The sequence below is a fragment of the Panthera leo genome, chromosome F3 (assembly GCF_018350215.1).
Source record: "Panthera leo isolate Ple1 chromosome F3, P.leo_Ple1_pat1.1, whole genome shotgun sequence".
In the NCBI taxonomy this organism is placed as follows: domain Eukaryota; kingdom Metazoa; phylum Chordata; class Mammalia; order Carnivora; family Felidae; genus Panthera; species Panthera leo.
In genome coordinates, this window is record NC_056696.1 from 36,389,668 (window position 1) to 36,408,722 (window position 19,055).

General features: G+C 34.7%; 1 protein-coding gene across 5 annotated transcripts in view; it reads right to left on the reverse strand.

Moving 5' to 3' along the window:
• Nucleotides 1-2,445: 2,445 nt before the first annotated feature.
• Nucleotides 2,446-19,055, reverse strand: part of ASPM (assembly factor for spindle microtubules) — a 51,927-nt gene continuing 35,317 nt past the window's right edge. For 4 of the 5 annotated variants that reach the window (XM_042926372.1, XM_042926371.1, XM_042926374.1 and 1 more), the window contains 10 exons: nt 16,157-16,323; nt 14,779-14,872; nt 13,437-13,646; nt 12,283-12,432; nt 11,232-11,423; nt 10,573-10,765; nt 10,263-10,417; nt 8,598-8,774; nt 7,185-7,354; nt 2,446-2,611 (listed from right to left, as the gene is read on the reverse strand). In XM_042926372.1, coding sequence (XP_042782306.1) covers nt 2,509-2,611; nt 7,185-7,354; nt 8,598-8,774; nt 10,263-10,417; nt 10,573-10,765; nt 11,232-11,423; nt 12,283-12,432; nt 13,437-13,646; nt 14,779-14,872; nt 16,157-16,323 — 1,611 coding nt within the window. In that variant the 3' untranslated portion in view covers nt 2,446-2,508. Of the gene's footprint in view, nt 2,612-7,184; nt 7,355-8,597; nt 8,775-10,262; nt 10,418-10,572; nt 10,766-11,231; nt 11,424-12,282; nt 12,433-13,436; nt 13,647-14,778; nt 14,873-16,156; nt 16,324-19,055 lie in introns of those variants that run through there. The other variant, XM_042926373.1, reaches the window with a different exon arrangement.

A 19,055-nucleotide genomic window follows, 5' to 3' on the forward strand; every position in this document is an offset into this window, starting at 1 on the left:
AAAAAATAAATAGGGGATGCCTGAATAGCTCAATTGGTTAAGCGTCCAACTTCGACACCGGTCATGATCTCACAGTTAGTTAGTTCCAGCCCCTCATCGGGCTCTGTGCTGACATCTCAGACCCTGGAGCCTGTTTCAGATTCTGTGTCTCCCTCTCTCTCTCTGCCCATCCCAGGTGCTCTCTCTCTCTCTCTCTTTCTCAATGGTAAATAAACATTAAAAAATTTTTTTTTAATAAATAAGCAAGCAAGCAAGACTATTAGCAAAATGTAGCTACTAGCAACAAGCAATCCAATTGCTATAGTATTTTCTTAATCAGTAAAGATTTTTAAACGTACTAGGCTTTCATTGCTATAAGCAAAAATTAGAAGCTCTAAAGATAATAAATGTGGAAAAAAGTCACCTACCTATTGAGAAAAATTCAACAATTCTGAATACAGAATGCATACTGTGAATTTCTTCCTCTTAAGCATGAAGCCGAAGTATAATAGGAATAACAAGCTGTGCTAGGAATATGTAGATAAAATTTCCAAGGATCTAAAGCATGGATTTTATTTGTAGAAATCATAGCTATGTAACAATACATTTATCTATCATTTAAAACTAAATTTAAAAAATGACACAGTATGGTTATAATGACATCTACTGGACATTTGGGTTAATTACGGTTAACAGGAAGGTTAATTTGAAATTCACCTAACTTCACCATTAATAATAAACTCATGTGAACTAAAATTAGATTGCAGTGAATACATTTATTTTCCTTCTTTAATATAATGTACTAGCTCTGTAGAAAAGAGCTACTTCTGAAGTAATAGGCTTCATTTCTTCTCAACCAGTCCTCCCAACCAATATACAATGACATACAACACAGACACGCAAGCCTTTTAGCTTTTAGGTCTTAGAATCATGATATGGATCTATCACATAAATTTGGGAGAAATGCTCTTAATATAAATATAGGATATTACATAAAATTTTAAAAGATTAGTTTGAATTTCAACAACGGAAAAATTTTTAACACGTGGAAGTCATCTTACATGTATTAACTTCATAGAAATATTTCTGGTACAAATACTTTTTGGTTAAAATCATCTTAAAGGAAATTAATACCAATAAACATTGTATCCTAGCCTAATTTACTAAGGTAAATAGATATCTGGGGTGCCTGGGTGGCTCAGTTTGTTGAGCGTCTGACTTCAGCTGGGGTCATGATCTGTCTGTGAATTGAGCCCCGCGTCGGGCTCTGTGCTGACAGCTCAGAGCCTGGAGCCTGATGCAGATTCTGTGTCTCCCTCTCTCTCTCTCTGCCCCTCTCCTGCTCATGCCCTGTCTCTCTCTGTCTCAAAAATAAGTAAAAACATTAAAAAAAATAGATTTCTTATATTACAATTCCTTTAAATGAAAGAAAAAAAACCCAGAGCATTTGGGAGAGTCAACAAAAATCATGTTTGAAAAATACTGAGTACTAAGAATTCCTAGAACACTTTATTGGGAGAAAAAAAATAGCAAAGAAATATCACAAATTCTAGAGTTAACTTCAATATATTCTTTGATATACCACAACGGTCTTCAGAGCTATCCTAACCAAATCTCAGCCAATTTCAGATTAATTAGGTGTAATCCTTATTCTAACAAATTAGAAAACTAAGTAGTTAAGTGGTCTCTGCATTTTTAGCTACTACTGATTCATTTAAAAGTTAAAAACTTTTATGGCTTCCATATATGGACACATTTTGGGACACTATCAGATTTCAAACAGCCACTGGAATTAGGCTTTGGTGGCCCTGAAACCACACTGGGTTAGTATTGGTAATAGTGACCCAAAGCTGTTGAAAATACCAAATTAGGTTTTAACACCTAATCATTATCAGGTCTATGTATATGACTAGGTGACAAGTTTCTCTTTTAAGCAACATCATACTCTTTCCAGGTCAAATTAGAACTCCAATCAGTTCAAAGGTAAGGGTTTTTAGTATATACAAGGGCAGGTGGAGTTTAATTTCCCTAGAGGAGCTCCCCTGCCTGTCTGGATGGTCCAGTCCGTCAAGGAAACAAATGGAGATGTTGTCTGGGGGCATTTGTGAGATTATTTTATCCCCTTGTCACTTCTAAGTGTGTTGGCAGAATCTCGTATTTTCAAAACTTGTTTTAGAAAAATGCTTCAATTAATCTATAAAATGAGAGTAATAAAGCTATTCTTTTCCCTTCTGGAATATGATTATATTCAGACTAATATAATATTTTAAGGTAACAGACACGAATAAGTGTTATAAACATTTCATGAGATAGTGGTTTCTCACAATCATAAAGCCATAAAATAACAAAAGAAACAACAGTTTAGTTATTGTTTTATATATATATATATGCATATATATATATACATTTTAATTTTAATACAAAATTGGATTTTAGAAGTTGTACAAAAGAAAGCCAAAAACACTCTACACATGCATGATTAGCTTTAATAGTTCTTTTTACTGTACATACTGAAAATGTTTACATTTACTAGTAAGGAATGCCAAGCGTGTCCATCACCATTTGAATAGCTTGTAGGGGATTTGTGATTTCTTCCATGTTATCTCTTCTCAAAACCCAATCTGGTTTAAGTCTGAAAAGAATAAAAATCTTGCATTAACAAAGTTCTTCTCTTCAAGGGGTTACCTTCACTGTTTTGTCTGAACTAAAATGTGGCTACTCCTGAGCACATTGCTTCCCTTTTAACAGGTGAGAGGGCTTCATATTATTGCCGTTTACTATTTTCAGGCATTTCTTGTCATCCTTCTTCCTTTGAAGTTTATGCTGTTTAGCTCACCACTGCCTCTGGGTCATCTGTCAACTTCCGGTGTTTTGTTCTTTGTAAACCTGGTTCTTGATCTTCTCTCAACTTTTGCCACCATTCTTAGTAACTTCAACATTCATGCAGCCCAAAAGCCAACAACCTCTTCTGTCAGTTTTTGCCCCCTTTCCTTCTGTTCTACATTAACCAACCCTTTTCTACGAGATCACATAAGAGCCTTTGTCATCCCCAGAAAGTACCCCACCACTGACATCTCAATCTGAGGCTGCCATTCTCCCACCACTTCTGATCTATCCATGTCTTTTGATTTAATACGTTCACTGCACATATTCTTCCACCCTAAGATCTCTGATTCACTGACCTCAACATGTACCCATCATCCATCCATCCATCCATCCATCCATCCATCCATCCGAATGCTGATCTCACTTCCCTCCTTGTCTAGCTTAGGGCCATCAATATAATCCCCTTAGCAAATTTCATTAACGCTATTGTTCTCTATTAAATTCAAATGGAAGGTTCTATTTGGATTCCAAATTGAATTCGAATATCTGCCTTCTCCATTCCTGTACAGCTGAATAGGAAGAAAAGAAAAATTGCAGAAGCAGGCTGACTGATTTTATGTCAATAATTACAAAGTTAAATGGGTGCTTGAAATTGCCGAGTATGCTTCCTCTTTCTCCAAGATAACCATTTTATTCCTTTCTTCTTTTCAAATGTCTCTTCCATACATACCCTCCCTGGTCTGCTTTTGAGCTAATGTTTATAATCTCATACTTCATTAAGAAAATAGCATTCGTCAGAGGGGAGCTCATACATCTTTCTCACATAAATCCCTACTATGATATGCATTTCCATCTTCTTATTCTTTCCTGTTAAAAATCCAAATATCTATCAATTGTTAAGTGGTCAAAGCGTGGTATAGTCATACAATGGAATAGTACTCTGTGATAAAAGGAAATGAAATTTTAATTTATGCGTCAACATAAGTAAACCTCAAAAACAGTAAGCTAAAAAAAGAATCCAGTCACAAAAAGCTATATACTGTATGATTCCATCTGGGTAACCATATAAAAAAGGCAAAACTAAAAGTACTGAAATAAGATTAGTAGTTGCCTGAATCTAGGGGCTAAAAGGAGACAACTGATTACAAAGAGGCACAAGGTAACTTGGGTGTGATGGAAATATTTTATCTCAGTTGGTAGTGGTTTCACAACTGTACACGTTTGTCAAAAGTCACTGAATTGCATACATATATAAAGGGTGCATGTATACACTGCTGGTAAATTCTACCTAAAAAAAGTGACTATATTGAAAAAAAGAGGAAGCTAGTTATTCATTCATGTTAATTACAGTTTTAAAAACATAATTAGTATTAAAACTTACCAATTCCTTAAGTAGAAATCATATATAGAAATGGTCCTCATTAATAAGTTTCAAGCAAGTGCTATTTTTATGTTATATTGTGAAATATGCAATCAAAATTTCAATTTGCAACTATTACACAGTTTGTTATAATGAGTAATTATAAAGCAAACTGCTAATGTTAACCCAGGTCAAAAAATAGTGCATTGTCAACACTGTAGGATTTATGCCTGGCAGAGAAGTGCTGAGTCACAGAAATGGAGACAGGCAGAAAAGGAAGGAAGGAAGGAAGGAAGGAAGGAAGGAAGGAAGGAAGGAAGGAAGGAAGGAAATAAAACATCATAAGTTAATTTAGTTCATCAAAACCAATTAAATCTTTTATTAATAAGGTAAACTCAGAAAATGCTAACTTGATTATTTTAAAATAAAATTTTAATGTTGCTTCAATAAAATGTAAAAGTCATAGCTGAAGTTCTAATGTTATAAATTCTGGGTCATAAATAAATTCATAAATAATAACAAACTTGTCCCTTAAATCAGTATTATAATTCCAATTTAGACCTTCTAACAGAAGAATGTTCCTACAGTTCTCTATAACAGAAGACCGAATTTTGTCATAAAAAATTCAACAAATATTACACTTAAAAAGGATGAATTTTACTGTATGTAAACTGTATCCCAATAAACCTGACTTTACAAACTATGTAGTAGCATGGTTAAATTACCACCTAAGTTTCTAAATGCTGACTCTATGCTCCTGAACTTTTAGCAACACAGAGCAGTAACAGACTTTGCAGCCTGGCACTGGTCTGGGGGTCACACTTATTAGAGTAGCACAAAAAGGTGTGAGGTGATTCAGGTTTGTTTTAGTGACAAGAATCATATTTAGATGGTCTTGTGTACCAGGAGACACAATATCGGGTGGTCTTATCTTTTTGTGATGTTGAGATTCATCAATGGATTTGACTACTGCCACAAACATCGATTTAATTCATCTAAAGCTTTTATCAAACATGCATGTTCATGGCCCAGAGCACACCTATTATTTCATGAGGGGCTACAAAATAATAATAGTTTCATATACCTTCTGCATTTATTAAACAGAATTTTTTTTATAGAAAACTTTTCTACAACAACCATTTGGTTACCTAAGATATAGTATGTATAAAAAAAAAAAATGGGAAAGACTTGACTCCTTCCTTTTACCCGTAGTCAGTATCATGAGTGGTTTCTCTAGCATCCTTCAAGGGTAAGCAATGAGTTTTTTCTTTAGTATCATTATAGACTCATCAATTTTTCATCTGATGTGTTGCACCTGTTTGCAGTCCTCATGACTCTGTGTCACTGCCTCACCACTGGCTTCCATCTTGTTGAGTCCAAGGGGCAAGTTTCACACCTCATCTAACAGCCTCTTAGCAGCAAGCTGAAGGGCTGATGTGCCGCCAGTCTGGAACAGTGTCTATCCAGTCAGCAATTCCTGTCCAGAGCTGTTGGCTGGTTCTTTCTCTTGTCTCAATTCTGGAGAAATTGGGGTTACTCTGAGGGTCAGTTTGGGGCATTCTTTTCTAGGTATTCTCTTCCCCTGAGGTGATCACGTTCATTGCGATGGTCTTGAATGCTACCTAATGATTCCTGAATCTAATGATTACCTAATTTAAACCTCTAGACTGATTTTTCTGGCCAGAACCACAGCCCTGATTTTCTAATGGCTTGTTTGTCTTTTCCTCTAATTTCTCATAGGCACCTCAGACTTACCCAAAACAAAACCCACGCTTCAACGTCCCTTCCCACTCTATCTTCTGTCCTTCCTTACTTTTACTTCTTGTAATTATATCCCAGAGACAATTTCCTAGTCACAGCAATTTTAGCAGGCCCTCTGAGTGATACTCTATCCTAATCGCAACCACAATCTTTGTTACTTTATTTGCTTATTTATGGTCATTCTCCTGAACTATGTAATTCCATGCTGTACAATAATCACAAGTCCAGCGCCTTAAAGCACAGGGTTCAGCTCTATACCATTCTTACTCTCTGACACTGATGGAGGTGTCTACTTGGTTAACCAGGTAAGCTAACACCCATTTTTTTTTTAAACTTCTAAAGTTACATGTCTTAAACTAGTTAAGCTACTATTATCTCTATAGGTTGGCTGTTGGCTGAATGGTGGCCCCCACACCAAAATGATACATCCACATCCAAATCCTTAGCATCTGTTAATGTTACCTTATTCTGAAAGGGGGTCTCCACAGATAAACATAACTAAAGGATCTTAGGATAAGATCATCCTGTATTATTGGAACTGGCCCTAAATCCAACATATGTCCTTTTAAGAGACACAGAGGAGGGAGAAGGAGGAGAGGCCCATGTGAAGACAGAGGCAGAGAATGGAGTTATACAGCAACAAGCAAAAAACACCTAGAGTCACAGAAACTGCAAGTCAAAGACAGAGTCTGCCACAGAGCCCTCAGAGAGAGTGAGGCCTTACTGACACCCTGGTTTTGAACTTCTGGTTTCAAGAATGTTCAGAGAATAAATGAGTCTGTGGTTATTTTTTACAGCAGTTCTAGGAAACTCATGCAAGGTCTCATAAAGAACTTCTCTAGAAGGAGAAATTTCAAGTACCAGGAGGATTATGGGAGGAGTTGGAAGTTGATATTTTGGCCACGAGGGATTTTTGGCAGCTTCCAAGCAGAATAGTTTGTCCTACATGCAGGAAAAAAAAGTTTATACGCCAAAGCTTATAAAAAGCTAATTTTCAGACTTAGCACTTAACTATTTAATACAATGAATTTATTGAATGACTATTAAATACCCAAAGCCACGGTGTTATTGCTTCATTATTTACTGAGATTGTCTACTTTAGAGTTACCAAGGATTCTATTCTTACTCATATGTTGTTTCTCCACTGTCCAGCACAGTACCTTGCTTTATAGTACATACTCAGTAATGTTTGCTGAATGAATGAATGAATGAATGAATGGATAGTGGCACAAAACTATAGAGTACATTTACTGCTTACCTTGAAACTATTCTGGTTCTTATGGGTGTTTCTGGAATAAATGGAATACTTATAGAAGAATTCTTCTTTTGGGTATAAAGTATTCTTTCAGTATTCATTTTATGTTTACGAGCTGTAAGTTTGTAGAGACTATAAATACGGTCAACAACTTTGGACCTACTTCGAGCATCCTAAAAAAGAAAATGTACATTTATTAAAACTGGGAACAATTTTGTAGCCCTTCTATGCTAGTAAAAGCAACAATAAGAACCACTATAGTGTAAACTTACGAGCTTTTAACAAAATCAAAAGCCATTCTTTCCAAATTTAGCAGTTAGATTGGTTAACATTATATAAACTAATTTGTAAGACAATTATAAAAAAGGCAAATATTTAAAAATTGTACACTTAACTCCATACTGAATAATAAGGTAAATATTATAGTCAATATATGTATTATATGGAGTTACCAAAGCCTGTGAATTTTCTCTCTTCCTAGTTTCCAACGTTATCCACTTGTCTCTTATAATACAACCCTAGGTCAAGTACAATTTCTTACCCAGACCACTGTATCTATATTTATATTTATATTAATATTTATATCTATAATTCTATCTCTATCTCTATCTCTATCTCTATCTCTCTCTCTCTCTCTCTCTATCTCTATCTCTTATTTCCCTCCTTCCTGGTTTCCCTACATCCACACTGAATGGTCTTCATACATCCACACTTTCCCAAATCTATTCTTCAATCAGTAGCCAAAGTCATGTTAGAACCCAAACTGGAGCATACTCTCTTACGTAAATCCTTCAGTGGTTTTGTTCTCACAGTGAAGGCCAGAATCCTATTACAGCCTACGGTCAACTCTCTGCCGACTGTAACACCTAAAGAGGTCTCACCATGGAAAAACTTGAAATGTACTTACGGGTTACAACAAGAAGATGTGGAGCCACATATATGTGGTTTTCTACCTGGATAGGATCACTTGTTTCTTTCCTCAAGTAAAAGGGAAATGGCTATTTCTATAGCCATAGTACATTTTATTTTTGAAATTCAGTTTCTTTAATATGTTAGAAACACCTCTTATATCAACAAAAAAGGCAGGTTTGAACATATACAAAACCCTATTTAAATTGTGATAATTACTGGGGTGTCTGGGTGGCTCAGTCAGTTAAGTATTTGACTTCGGCCCAGGTCATGATCTCATAGTTCGTGAACTCGAGCCCCGTGTTGGATTCTGTACCGATGGTGCAGAGCCTGCCTGGGATTCTCTCTCTCTCTGCCCCTCCCCCACTTGCTCTCTATTTCTCTCTCCCTCTCAAAATAAATAAATGAACTTAATTAAAAATTGTGATAATTACTGAAGGAAAAGTGTAAAAGTCTTAGACCTGAAAACCTAGAAAGATACCTGAAAGAAAGATAATTAATACTTACAGAGGCTCGATTTGTTGTCTTCAATAAAATAGCTAACAAACAACAAGTTTTTGTAAAAATGCTTCCACCCTTGTCTGCAACTTTGTCACCGGGCTTTTCTCGGTACATTTGTAAAAGGTCCAATAGTGTGTCTATGCAGTTTTCTACATGGTAAACTGCTGCAGTGGTTTTCTCATACTTGAAGAGAACAGAAAGAAAGCAAAAGTTATAATAAATGCATATGCTCTTAGAAATAGCCCAAGCGGAAAGAAAGCTTAGGACCAACTTTTTGGGCTATCTACAGCCAGTGCAAGGGACTTCATGAAATGAATTTTTGATATTACTATCATTTCTGAATCCATTTTATATGCATATCTGCACTGTAATTTTTCTCTTCCCACCTACTTTAAAGTGCCATAAAATGTGAATCAAATCTAGAATCCCTGAACATGAACACCTTGAAGTAAATAAAAACAAACTCAAAAACAGGGCAATTTTAGTGAGAATCTCTCAGGAAAAACAGAACTTATCTGTGATAGTTAATCATAGGGTAAAATACTGATAAAGGCTAAGATTTAATTAGTTACCCTACTGCATGCTTCTTGAGAGGAAGATGCACTTGCTTTAAAATAAAATAAATTTGAAACTAGTAAATTTAGGAGATATTTTTCCTGCCTCAATTATCTCATTGTATCACTAGATTCATATTGAAATTTGCCTGGGAACAAATCATGTGAAGGATACTAAGACAAAAATAACAACAAAACAATATTAGCAGTTCACATTTATTTGGTACGTCTACGTATGAAGCACATTATATATATTGACTCACTTTATCCTCACAATAACATTATGAGGTAGATACTATTACTGTACCCATTTTACAGTTAAAGAACATGAAGCACAAAGAGGCTAAGTAACCTAAAGTAAGCTGCAGAGCTATGATCTGAACACTGGTGTTCTTAACCACTCCTTCTCAGAAAGAAAATACTGGATAAAGTGCTCTAAGTTGTGGCTGAAGGGTTGGTTGGGGAAAATAAATTTGTCATCTCAATACTTTTGATTACATGCATTTATAGTTTAGTACAGATATCTGCCACCAGTCCAACGCCAAAAACGTAAATTCTAATACCTATACAGAGTATGACATACAGGGTAACTAAGTTGAAGCAATATCTTAATCATGTTTTGCCAGACATGATTATAAGAGGTTCTACTGCTTGGATACAATGCAGTGAATAAGAACACCAGTTCCAGAGGTGGACAAAAAATGGATCCAAATTCAGCCCTACCACTTATCACATTCAAGTGCTGAGGCAGGAGGCTTAATTTCTATAAGGATTACTATTCCTTCTCTATTAAACAAGAATAACATGAACTGCCTCAGAGGATATTGTTATGAACTAAATTAAATGATGCATGAAAAACGCTAGCGCATCGTAAGTACTCAATAAATGTTAGTAATCATTGTTATTAATATCATAAAGACAAGAAATAAAATCATAAAAAATTAGTGTTTCTATGTATAATTATGTTAATGCATTAAACATTTCCCCCACCTAAGACTCTTGCCCACAAAGTAATTCTAACTTGGCGATCTAAATTCCAGTGGTGAGCAAGCATGAACTTAATTTGCTGGATCAGATTTCTTGACCAATGAACAACTCATTATCAAAATGTTACTACCTTAGCGACATTAAGCAAGACTTGCACAGAGTATCTGATGACTTCCATACAAGGAACACTACGATTGCAACTTCGGATCAAAACAAATATTTTAGAAACTGCTCCACTCTGGGCCATGTTCTCACAGCAAAGTGGAGACAATCTAGTAACTACCTCTGAAAGGAGGAGAAAAAAAGAGAGAGAGAGAGAGAAATAAATTCACAGCAACAAAATGAAGTTTTAGCTAATATTGTATTATAACACTCTTTGCACACTCAACGGTAAAAATGCATTTCTACCCTCATACAAGCTATTGTTAAAACAAACTAACCTAGGTGCTTTAGAGCCTCAAGAATAGCAGAAAGGTGCTTATATGTCAAAAGATAATGAAGTGCAAGAGCAGTTCTTTTGTAGAGTTTGTTTTCTTCTCGAATCTCCCTATTAACAAGTTGAAGACTTAGTCGTATAGCTTTAATTTTTGTACCATCATTTTTCTTCCTCCAAGAGTATCCTCTCCATAATGCCTTAAAGAGACAAAACACAGTGATTGTAAGATTACAATCCATGATGTTTTGAATTTATATTTATAACTATTTCTACAAAACAAGTATTTTCCGTAAATTCATATGATGTAATCAGACACTTTGCAAATAAAATCTCAAGTCAGGTTCTAATAAATAGCAAAATCAATTTTTCTGGAAAGAAAAATATATATCATATTCCTGTATGTAACCTGAAGCATCATTCACTGACCAAAGATATCTAAGTCTATTTTAAATGCTAAGGTATTTTTTCACGTCTTCATCATAAATGTCTCTAGGGAAATCTGAAAATAAAGGGCTTAGCAATGACATAGCATTTATGAGTTATTTTATTGGTGAACCTCAGCTTTTTAAAATATATGTGGCTGTGTTTTTAACACGTTAGATGTCTCACGTAGGTGAATTATAAACCAGAGTCTGGAACTAACATCGTAATGTTTTCAGTTACCTGAATTTTAGTGATTCCATTATTAATTTTTTCTTTTTTTTTACGGAGGAGAAAACGGCGTACTGCTTTCTGTATTACTGATGCAGCTCTATTTTGCTGGCTCATATGTTCTTGAAGTTCACGCTGACTTTTTATGACACTGTGACATTTCTGAGCAAACCTCTTTTGCTGTAATCTTGTTCGAAACCATCTCTGTTTAAAACATTAGAGGCTTTGTTTTTTTTTTTAACTTCAGGTTTTTAAAATAAATAAATAGATACATACACATGCATACATAAATGAAATAAATAGAACATTAGATTGATATCTTTCAATCCTCTCCAGTGGCATTACTTCTCCACTCCATCTGGTACAAATCCTCTAGCACTCACTGAGCGGGGGGAGGGTGTGAATTTAACCCTGTACAACATGGCCTTCATTTCATAATTTATATAAATTCTATCAAGCTGTATGTGTTCTTCTGCAGTTTGTTTTCTAACTCAGTATTTTATATGTAAGTATATGTTAATGTATACAGAGTTCTTACCCAGAATACATAAAAACCTATAAATCATAAGAAAAAAGAAGATGCAAAAGAGAAATGGGCAAAGTATATGGAAAAAACAACCCATATATACATACATTAAGAAAAAGCACACAATACACAGATAATAATTTGAATAGTCAACACACGAAAGATTTTTTAGAACTGCTTGCAATCAAAGGAAATCCAAAGCAAAAATGAGATACAATTTGCCATTCATCAAAACAGCAAAACCCAGAGTCTTTTAATGCTGTGTGTTGGCAAGAATGTAGAAAAACAGGTACTCTCAGACTTTGCTACAAGTATAAATGAGTACAATTATTTCAGAAAATAATTCATAGCTTTATTCCTGTATCATAAAACATCAACCTATTTCTAGCCCATCAAGCCATCCTAAATATGTCATCCTAAAGCAAAAGGCTAAATATTATATGATCTTAGCATAAGGTATTTTGAAATTATTTATTAAAATAAAAAATTCATAACAAAAATTCTACCACATAGTTTTACTGCAAAGGAAAAGCCAACCTGAACACAGATGACTGAATTAACCTGCTTCTTAGCATTCTTCATAACCATGTGAAGTTTATATGCTCTTTGAATTCTAAGAGCAGACAGGTGACAATATGCAGCTGCTGTGAAGTGAAGAAGCCTAATTTTGGTTCTCTGTTCTGAAATCTAAAAGAGAAATAAAAAATTAACCGCACATTTGACTCTTAAGACAATCGATCAGTGTTTATTTTTGTATATCCTCCATACTGAATTATATAAATTAGCAATAATAAATTAACTTTTAATTACTGAAATTATTTACATTGATGGAACTCAAAGTGATTATAATCTTTTACTATACAATATTTCCAAATGTGTACCCCCTAACTCAGAGTATAAAAAAGCAAAATTATATTTTGGGCACTTTACTAAAGAACAGCATTTAATTTAACTGGACTACACAATAACAGTAAATAAAGCTTTCGATGTACTAACTATAATATGAGAAGTCTATGAATACAGTACTCACAAAAATGTTGGGAGAACTGTTGGGAGACGGTGATAGTAAGTCAGACAAAATTATCTGAGTGGATTTCTCCAGTTATTAGACAGTCTAACACAAATCTAGCACAAGACTCTTTGCAGCAAAACCTCTCTATAGTGGCCTTTAGACCTCTAATTTGTATTTAATGAACACAGTAGAAGAGATTTCTCCTTTTTAATTTCAAATTTAAGTATTTTGTCTTTGACAGCGCTTTGCACATTGATGCCAAAAACGTTGTGACCTCCCCGGGAGGGATTCTTTCTTGCTGAAGATGTGGAAGTTATCACAGGAACAGTAGCTAACAACACCTCAGAGTTGCTGGGTGGTAGCAAAAGGCTACTTGAATGACAACCTCCTTCACATTTGGAGCTCCTCCCTCATCCTTCTTTCAGTTTCTTTGTTAAGATTCATTACAAGAAAAAAATTAGTTTGCATTTTTGGTGAGCATCTATGAGAAACAGGCTCATAAAACAAAAATCTATAGCAACCAGTGATCTTGTTATAGGCCTCTGCAGAAGCTGAGAGGTTATACTGGTTATATTATTAGTTCTGAAATTATTCTCCAAAATCTAAAATTTCTTAACACAATTTAACACCACATACCTTCATTTCTTAAGACTGAGGTATTGTACTTAAAAATACTTACTCTTTTCCTTACTAACCAACCGCGCACTAGTGCTTGTAGAACAACTGTAGATTTTTTTAATTCAACATATTTTATCCTTTCACACTTTCCGGCCTTCCTGGCTCGTATATATCTCTGTATGGTCAAAGCGGCAGACTTCTGCCGAAGAAAGACCTGCCTTCCTTTGTATCTTCTAAAATTCGCTTGAATCAAACAAGCAGCTTGATGTCTCTACAAGGAAAAATTTGTGAGTGACTTAACAGAAAGGAATAATAATTTCAACCCACTGGAGGCTTTTGAATTTCTCAATGAAAAATGAGATGGTGTAATTACGATTGTTTTTTTTTTTTTACATTTTTAGCTTAAGAATGTCATATTTCATATATAAGGTGACTGTATGTAATTTCTACAGCTAAAAATTAGGTTTTTATGAAGGTGCAAGCCAAGGTCAATAGATATCTGGTGTTCTTTCCCTCTCATCTTCCTGATACTTCTCATTGTGAGGGAGAAAAGGACTAATATTACCAAAGAACAAATACATTTAATAAAAGTGCTAGCAATATAGAGAACAGAATGGGCATTATAAACAACTACCAGGGAAGCTGTCTGTTGCTTTAAGAACCAAAGACTACATCTCAGAACCAGCACATCTTAGACTCCTCGATTATATAACATCTTGACAACCAATTCTAAGAAACCTAAAGAAGTATATAAATTAAAATGGGCACTCGTTCTGTTTTACAACATAGATTCCCCACCAACTAGCCGGATGACGTTGGGCAAGTCACTTTACCTCTCTAGACCTCAGTTTCCTCATTTGTAAAATAAGAATACTAACTACTTCAATTAATAATCACTACACCAGAGGGTTTTTATGAGGATCAAATTAGTAAATATACACTAGTAGGCATAATAATAATAGCTATATAATAATAGTGAATATTACATTGAAATTTACAAATAAAATTTTAATTTTGCTTTCTTTAATAAAAGACTATAGGTACTGCAGCTATTCTAAAACTTTGATGTTAAATATTTTGAATAGGCCACCAATTGTAGTTTAAAAAATTTTTATTGTTTGACTTATAGTAGACAAAATATGCTACATCTATTATGACTCTCTCCAAATAAATTATTTACTCTAAAATTTACTTCAAACTTGGGTTTCAGAATAGTTTTTAAATATAAATATACAAATTAATATATTCATAAAGTGTATTTTTAAGGGTGAATATAATTTTTAGTTGACTGCAATGACGTGTTTAAAATAAATGTATAGCTAACAAAAAAAACCAATTCCTTTTGTTTTCTTTCCTAAAATGGCTCTTTGCAAATGAGCTTTTTTCCCCCTTTCTTTACCTACTTTTATCATTAAGTGCTCATGAGCTATTCTTCCAGAAAGCATAGCTCTCCATTTTCTCTGAATGATAATTGTTGATGCTCTCATATTCAAAAACCTAAAAAGTAGGCATTGGAAAGCAATTACAAATTTCTTTAATTTACTCAGTAAGTATTTATTGCCCCCCCCACTACTTAATACTAGAGAAAGAAAAAATAAGAAAGGCAATGAAAGAAAAAAAGAAAGTGGAAAAGAACAATTTATACTTTAATTCTAGCAATCAGAATTCTACATACACACACACACACACACACACACACACACACACGAAATGACACAATGAAAAAGAAGTTTTGCAATTGGCAATGTTCGTAGCAAGAAATATGAATTTCTAGAATGAGAAAGAAATCCAACCAGGATGAAAAGAAAGTACAATTATCCGGACCTACACAAAGCCTAGATAAAGGGGATGCTGACAGAAGTAACGGCAGAGTCTAAAATCTGGGTCCATATTGCAAGTGAGTCTTTGAGCAGATAGGAGCGGGTCACAAAAAGAACTTGGGAGATTAGAACAGCATCAGGCAAATGAGAAATGGAAATTTGTTTGAAAGGGAAGCCAGGTATCGTACAAATATCTGAAAAGAAATGTTCTGTAAGGAGAACTAGAGAAAAACTTAAAAACTAAGGGCCAGAGATTAAACGTTAGGGGCCAACATAGCAGTAACACATAAAAATTGAGAATGGATTTAACTTACATCATGTTGCCACATTTCTTAGAAAATAAAGCTGAGCACCAATGAGAAAAATTCAAGATTTTGGTACAGGAAACTTAGGTACTACTGGTCCTTAACAGCTGATAGCAGCAACTATATCTTTATATGGTAAGCACTGAGCTTCCACCTGTGGAATTTATCAAGAAACTCTTCTAACATTAGAGTCTCTCCTAAAACAATCTTTAAAACCATCACTGATATAATAATTCATCAATTCTGGTAACTGGGGGAAAATTCTTACACTGTGAAATAAAAAAATAATATAGATAATCTGATAAGAGCTTCAGAAAATGTGTTTCAAAGAAATGAACTAGGAACAGGAAAATACAATGAACAAAAATAAGTTGGTAATTAGGTCTTCATTAAAGTAAAATAGGGGGGCTAATATAAAGTAAAAAGAGAAAAAGAAAAAGAAAAAAGAAAAATGATTGTATCAAGGCTCTATCTCAAAAAATAAGAGTCTTATTTTGTTTCATCAGTGGAGATAACACTAACAAAAGAAACCATACAAGCTAGGCATAGCAAATATTTAAAAGACAAAGAAATAAGCAGTATTATTTTATATAAAGACTTAGCTACCACACACACACAGACCCTCATACTCCCCTAACACAGCTATGATACATTACCGTGTTCTCTCCAGTTTGGTATAGAAACAACCTTGAATGACTTTAACAGCTTTTAATATAGCTAGATATTCTTTACGTGCTTTCCAAGACCTATACCAGGCTTGAATCTTGCAAGCAGCTTTCACTTTACATAAATACTTCCTGGCTTTATAGCTCCTCCACGCAGCCTATTAAATACATAAATATAAAAAATATGCAAGGATATGTATTTTTTTGTTGTTAATTGAAAAAAAATCAGTATTAAAGATAGCTAATGTAATGCTAAGTAGACAAAAATCAATTGCAGAAATATAGTCATATGATGACTCTTCTATTAGGCTCATTCATTCCTGACATAGATGAGCCCCCTGAAACAGTGCGGCTTACCACAGTGAACACCTATTATATGCTTTATCACACGTACCCTGGCTGGCTGACAGCTAAGCCTAATATAACCTTAACAAATATTCCTAAATTTTAATATATGTATAATGTCTGAAAAGCCAGATGCGTGCATTGTCCTTACTATTTCAATCCGTTTGGAAGAACAGAAAGCAAAGGAACACACTGACTACTCATTGGGAAGGAACAGGAATCTCTCGTACCTCCCACCCACTTCCCTCACATGTATGCCGGGTTTTGTGTCCAGGCTGCAGCAAAATCCTGAGAGCAACTATCTGTCTGAGGACTATCAGTTTTTCCAATTTCTGCAACCTTGCAGCTGACTACATGTGTAAGTGACAGCTATAACCTATTAAGCCCTTCGCACTAAGCACTATTAAAACCTTATAATAACATAGGTAGATAATATTTAATCTAGAGACGAGTAAACAAGGCCCAAAGAAATTGAGTAACTTGTTGATGTGCAGGTAGTAAGTGGAAGAAGTACCTTTATTCTTTACAAATATCTTGTGAGATGATTATTAAGATCTCTATTTGACAAAACAGAAATCAACGTTGACGAAGAAGAGACTTGTTACACCACAAGGCCAGTAAGCGACAGAGTCAAGATCTGAACCCAAGTCTTGACTCCAAACAGATACTACAGCCACAATCTACATGGGGATCAAGCTCCAAATTCAGCTGACAAGCAAGAATTACTCTTGTGATGTCCTTAACTTACTCAGAGCACATTATATATGGCTTTTATGTAAACAAACCTGAACACCAACATATTGGTATTCACAGTAGGAGCCAGGCATCAGTATTTCTAAAAATTCTAAGTGATTTCAATGTGCACTAAAGTTTGAGACCATGAAGGATATGTTAAAAACCAGACGTGTAAAGTATAATTTTTAAATGTAATCATGTATGAGAAAAATAGTCAAAATTTCCTAAGATTGTTACTGTGGCTTTTCTGTCATTTCAACTGAATATAACCCTAACTAACACATCTAGTTAACACATTTCAACCCTTAACTTCTTGGCAGCATTTGGAATTTGAGCATTCGTTTCTTCTTCCCTCAATCCTTGGTTTCTTGATACTATAAATCTTTCAGTTTTCTTGTTCCCTCTTACTACCATGTGTTGGCTTCTCCTCTCAATGTTCTCACATGCTGACGTTCTTCAGTGTTGGAGTCCCCAGCAGGCTCTCTCCTTTTACCCATTTTCCACATTACTTCTACGTGATCCCGTCACTCCATGACTTCAACGATGCTATGTATGCCAATAATGTAGAAGTCAAATTCCGAAATCTGTACTACTCTCCAAACACAGCCAGCTGCCTTGCTAGACACTTCAACTTCATCATGTACCTCAAACTGCACACCTCATCAATCTTCCAGTCTGCTCCTCTCTGCTGCCTCTGTCAGCAAATGGTAGCATCTGCTGTTACTTAAGTCGCGCACGTGGCTTGAAAGCTCGTTTAGGCTCTATGTGATGCAAGTACTACGCCCTCCACTCAAACGAATCCTTGCAATCCCATTGCCACCACTAAACTATCTTTCACCTGACCTACTGCCAACAGCCTCCTGGCTGGTCTCTCTGCTTCTAGTCTTGCTCCCCTTCCAGTCCCTCTTCCACATTATTGTCAGAGCAATTATTTTCAAAATAAAAATATGATTCTGGTCTTCTTTTTAAACTCTTCTAGAACTTCTTTTAATCCGATGGAAAAAGACTACCCTTCTATGTCTTACAAAGCTATCCACAATCTCACTCCCTCTATTGCCATCCTGGTCTCCAATCACTCTTTTCACAGTACTACACACACTCTTGCTCTAGTTTTTGAACTCCCTGTTATCTCCTACAACTAGAATGTTCCTTGGATATATTTTAGTGGGCTCTTTCCAATTCATTCTTGAGCATAACATCTCAACTTAATATATGTATAATTTAATATATTATACATATGCATGTTAATATAATGTATATATAATATATAAATATTATACATACATATTAATATAATGTGTATATATATGTTATATGTAATAATAATAATAGAATGAAAAAAATAATATAAAATTGCTTTGGAAACCAGAAGTGCTAAATGCTCTGAATAAACTACACCGGCCTATCTAGCTTAAGTAGGTCTTATTAGCAGATTGGTAGAGGGATAAAATTATACCATTTGGCCTAAACTTGGCCAAATATCACTTTACCTTAGCTTAAATTTCTCACTTAAAAAATAATTTTACTCAAAAGAGTAAAACTATAATCAAACTATATTCTCAAAATTAACACCCACTGAAATGCAACAAGCGTAGAGCGATCATGTCCAGAGGAATTCTAGTTCTGCACTGTCTTAGCTGAATTATTAGTTCCCTTTTCCCACTCTCAAAAACGTTCCATTTTGGAAGAAAAGTGAAATGGTCATGTAAACTAAGTATTATGTTTTATGATCTGCTTAAACTCATTTTATAAATCTAACAAATATTGGTTAAGGAAAGAATGCAAGCGTTACATTTAAATGTACAAGTAC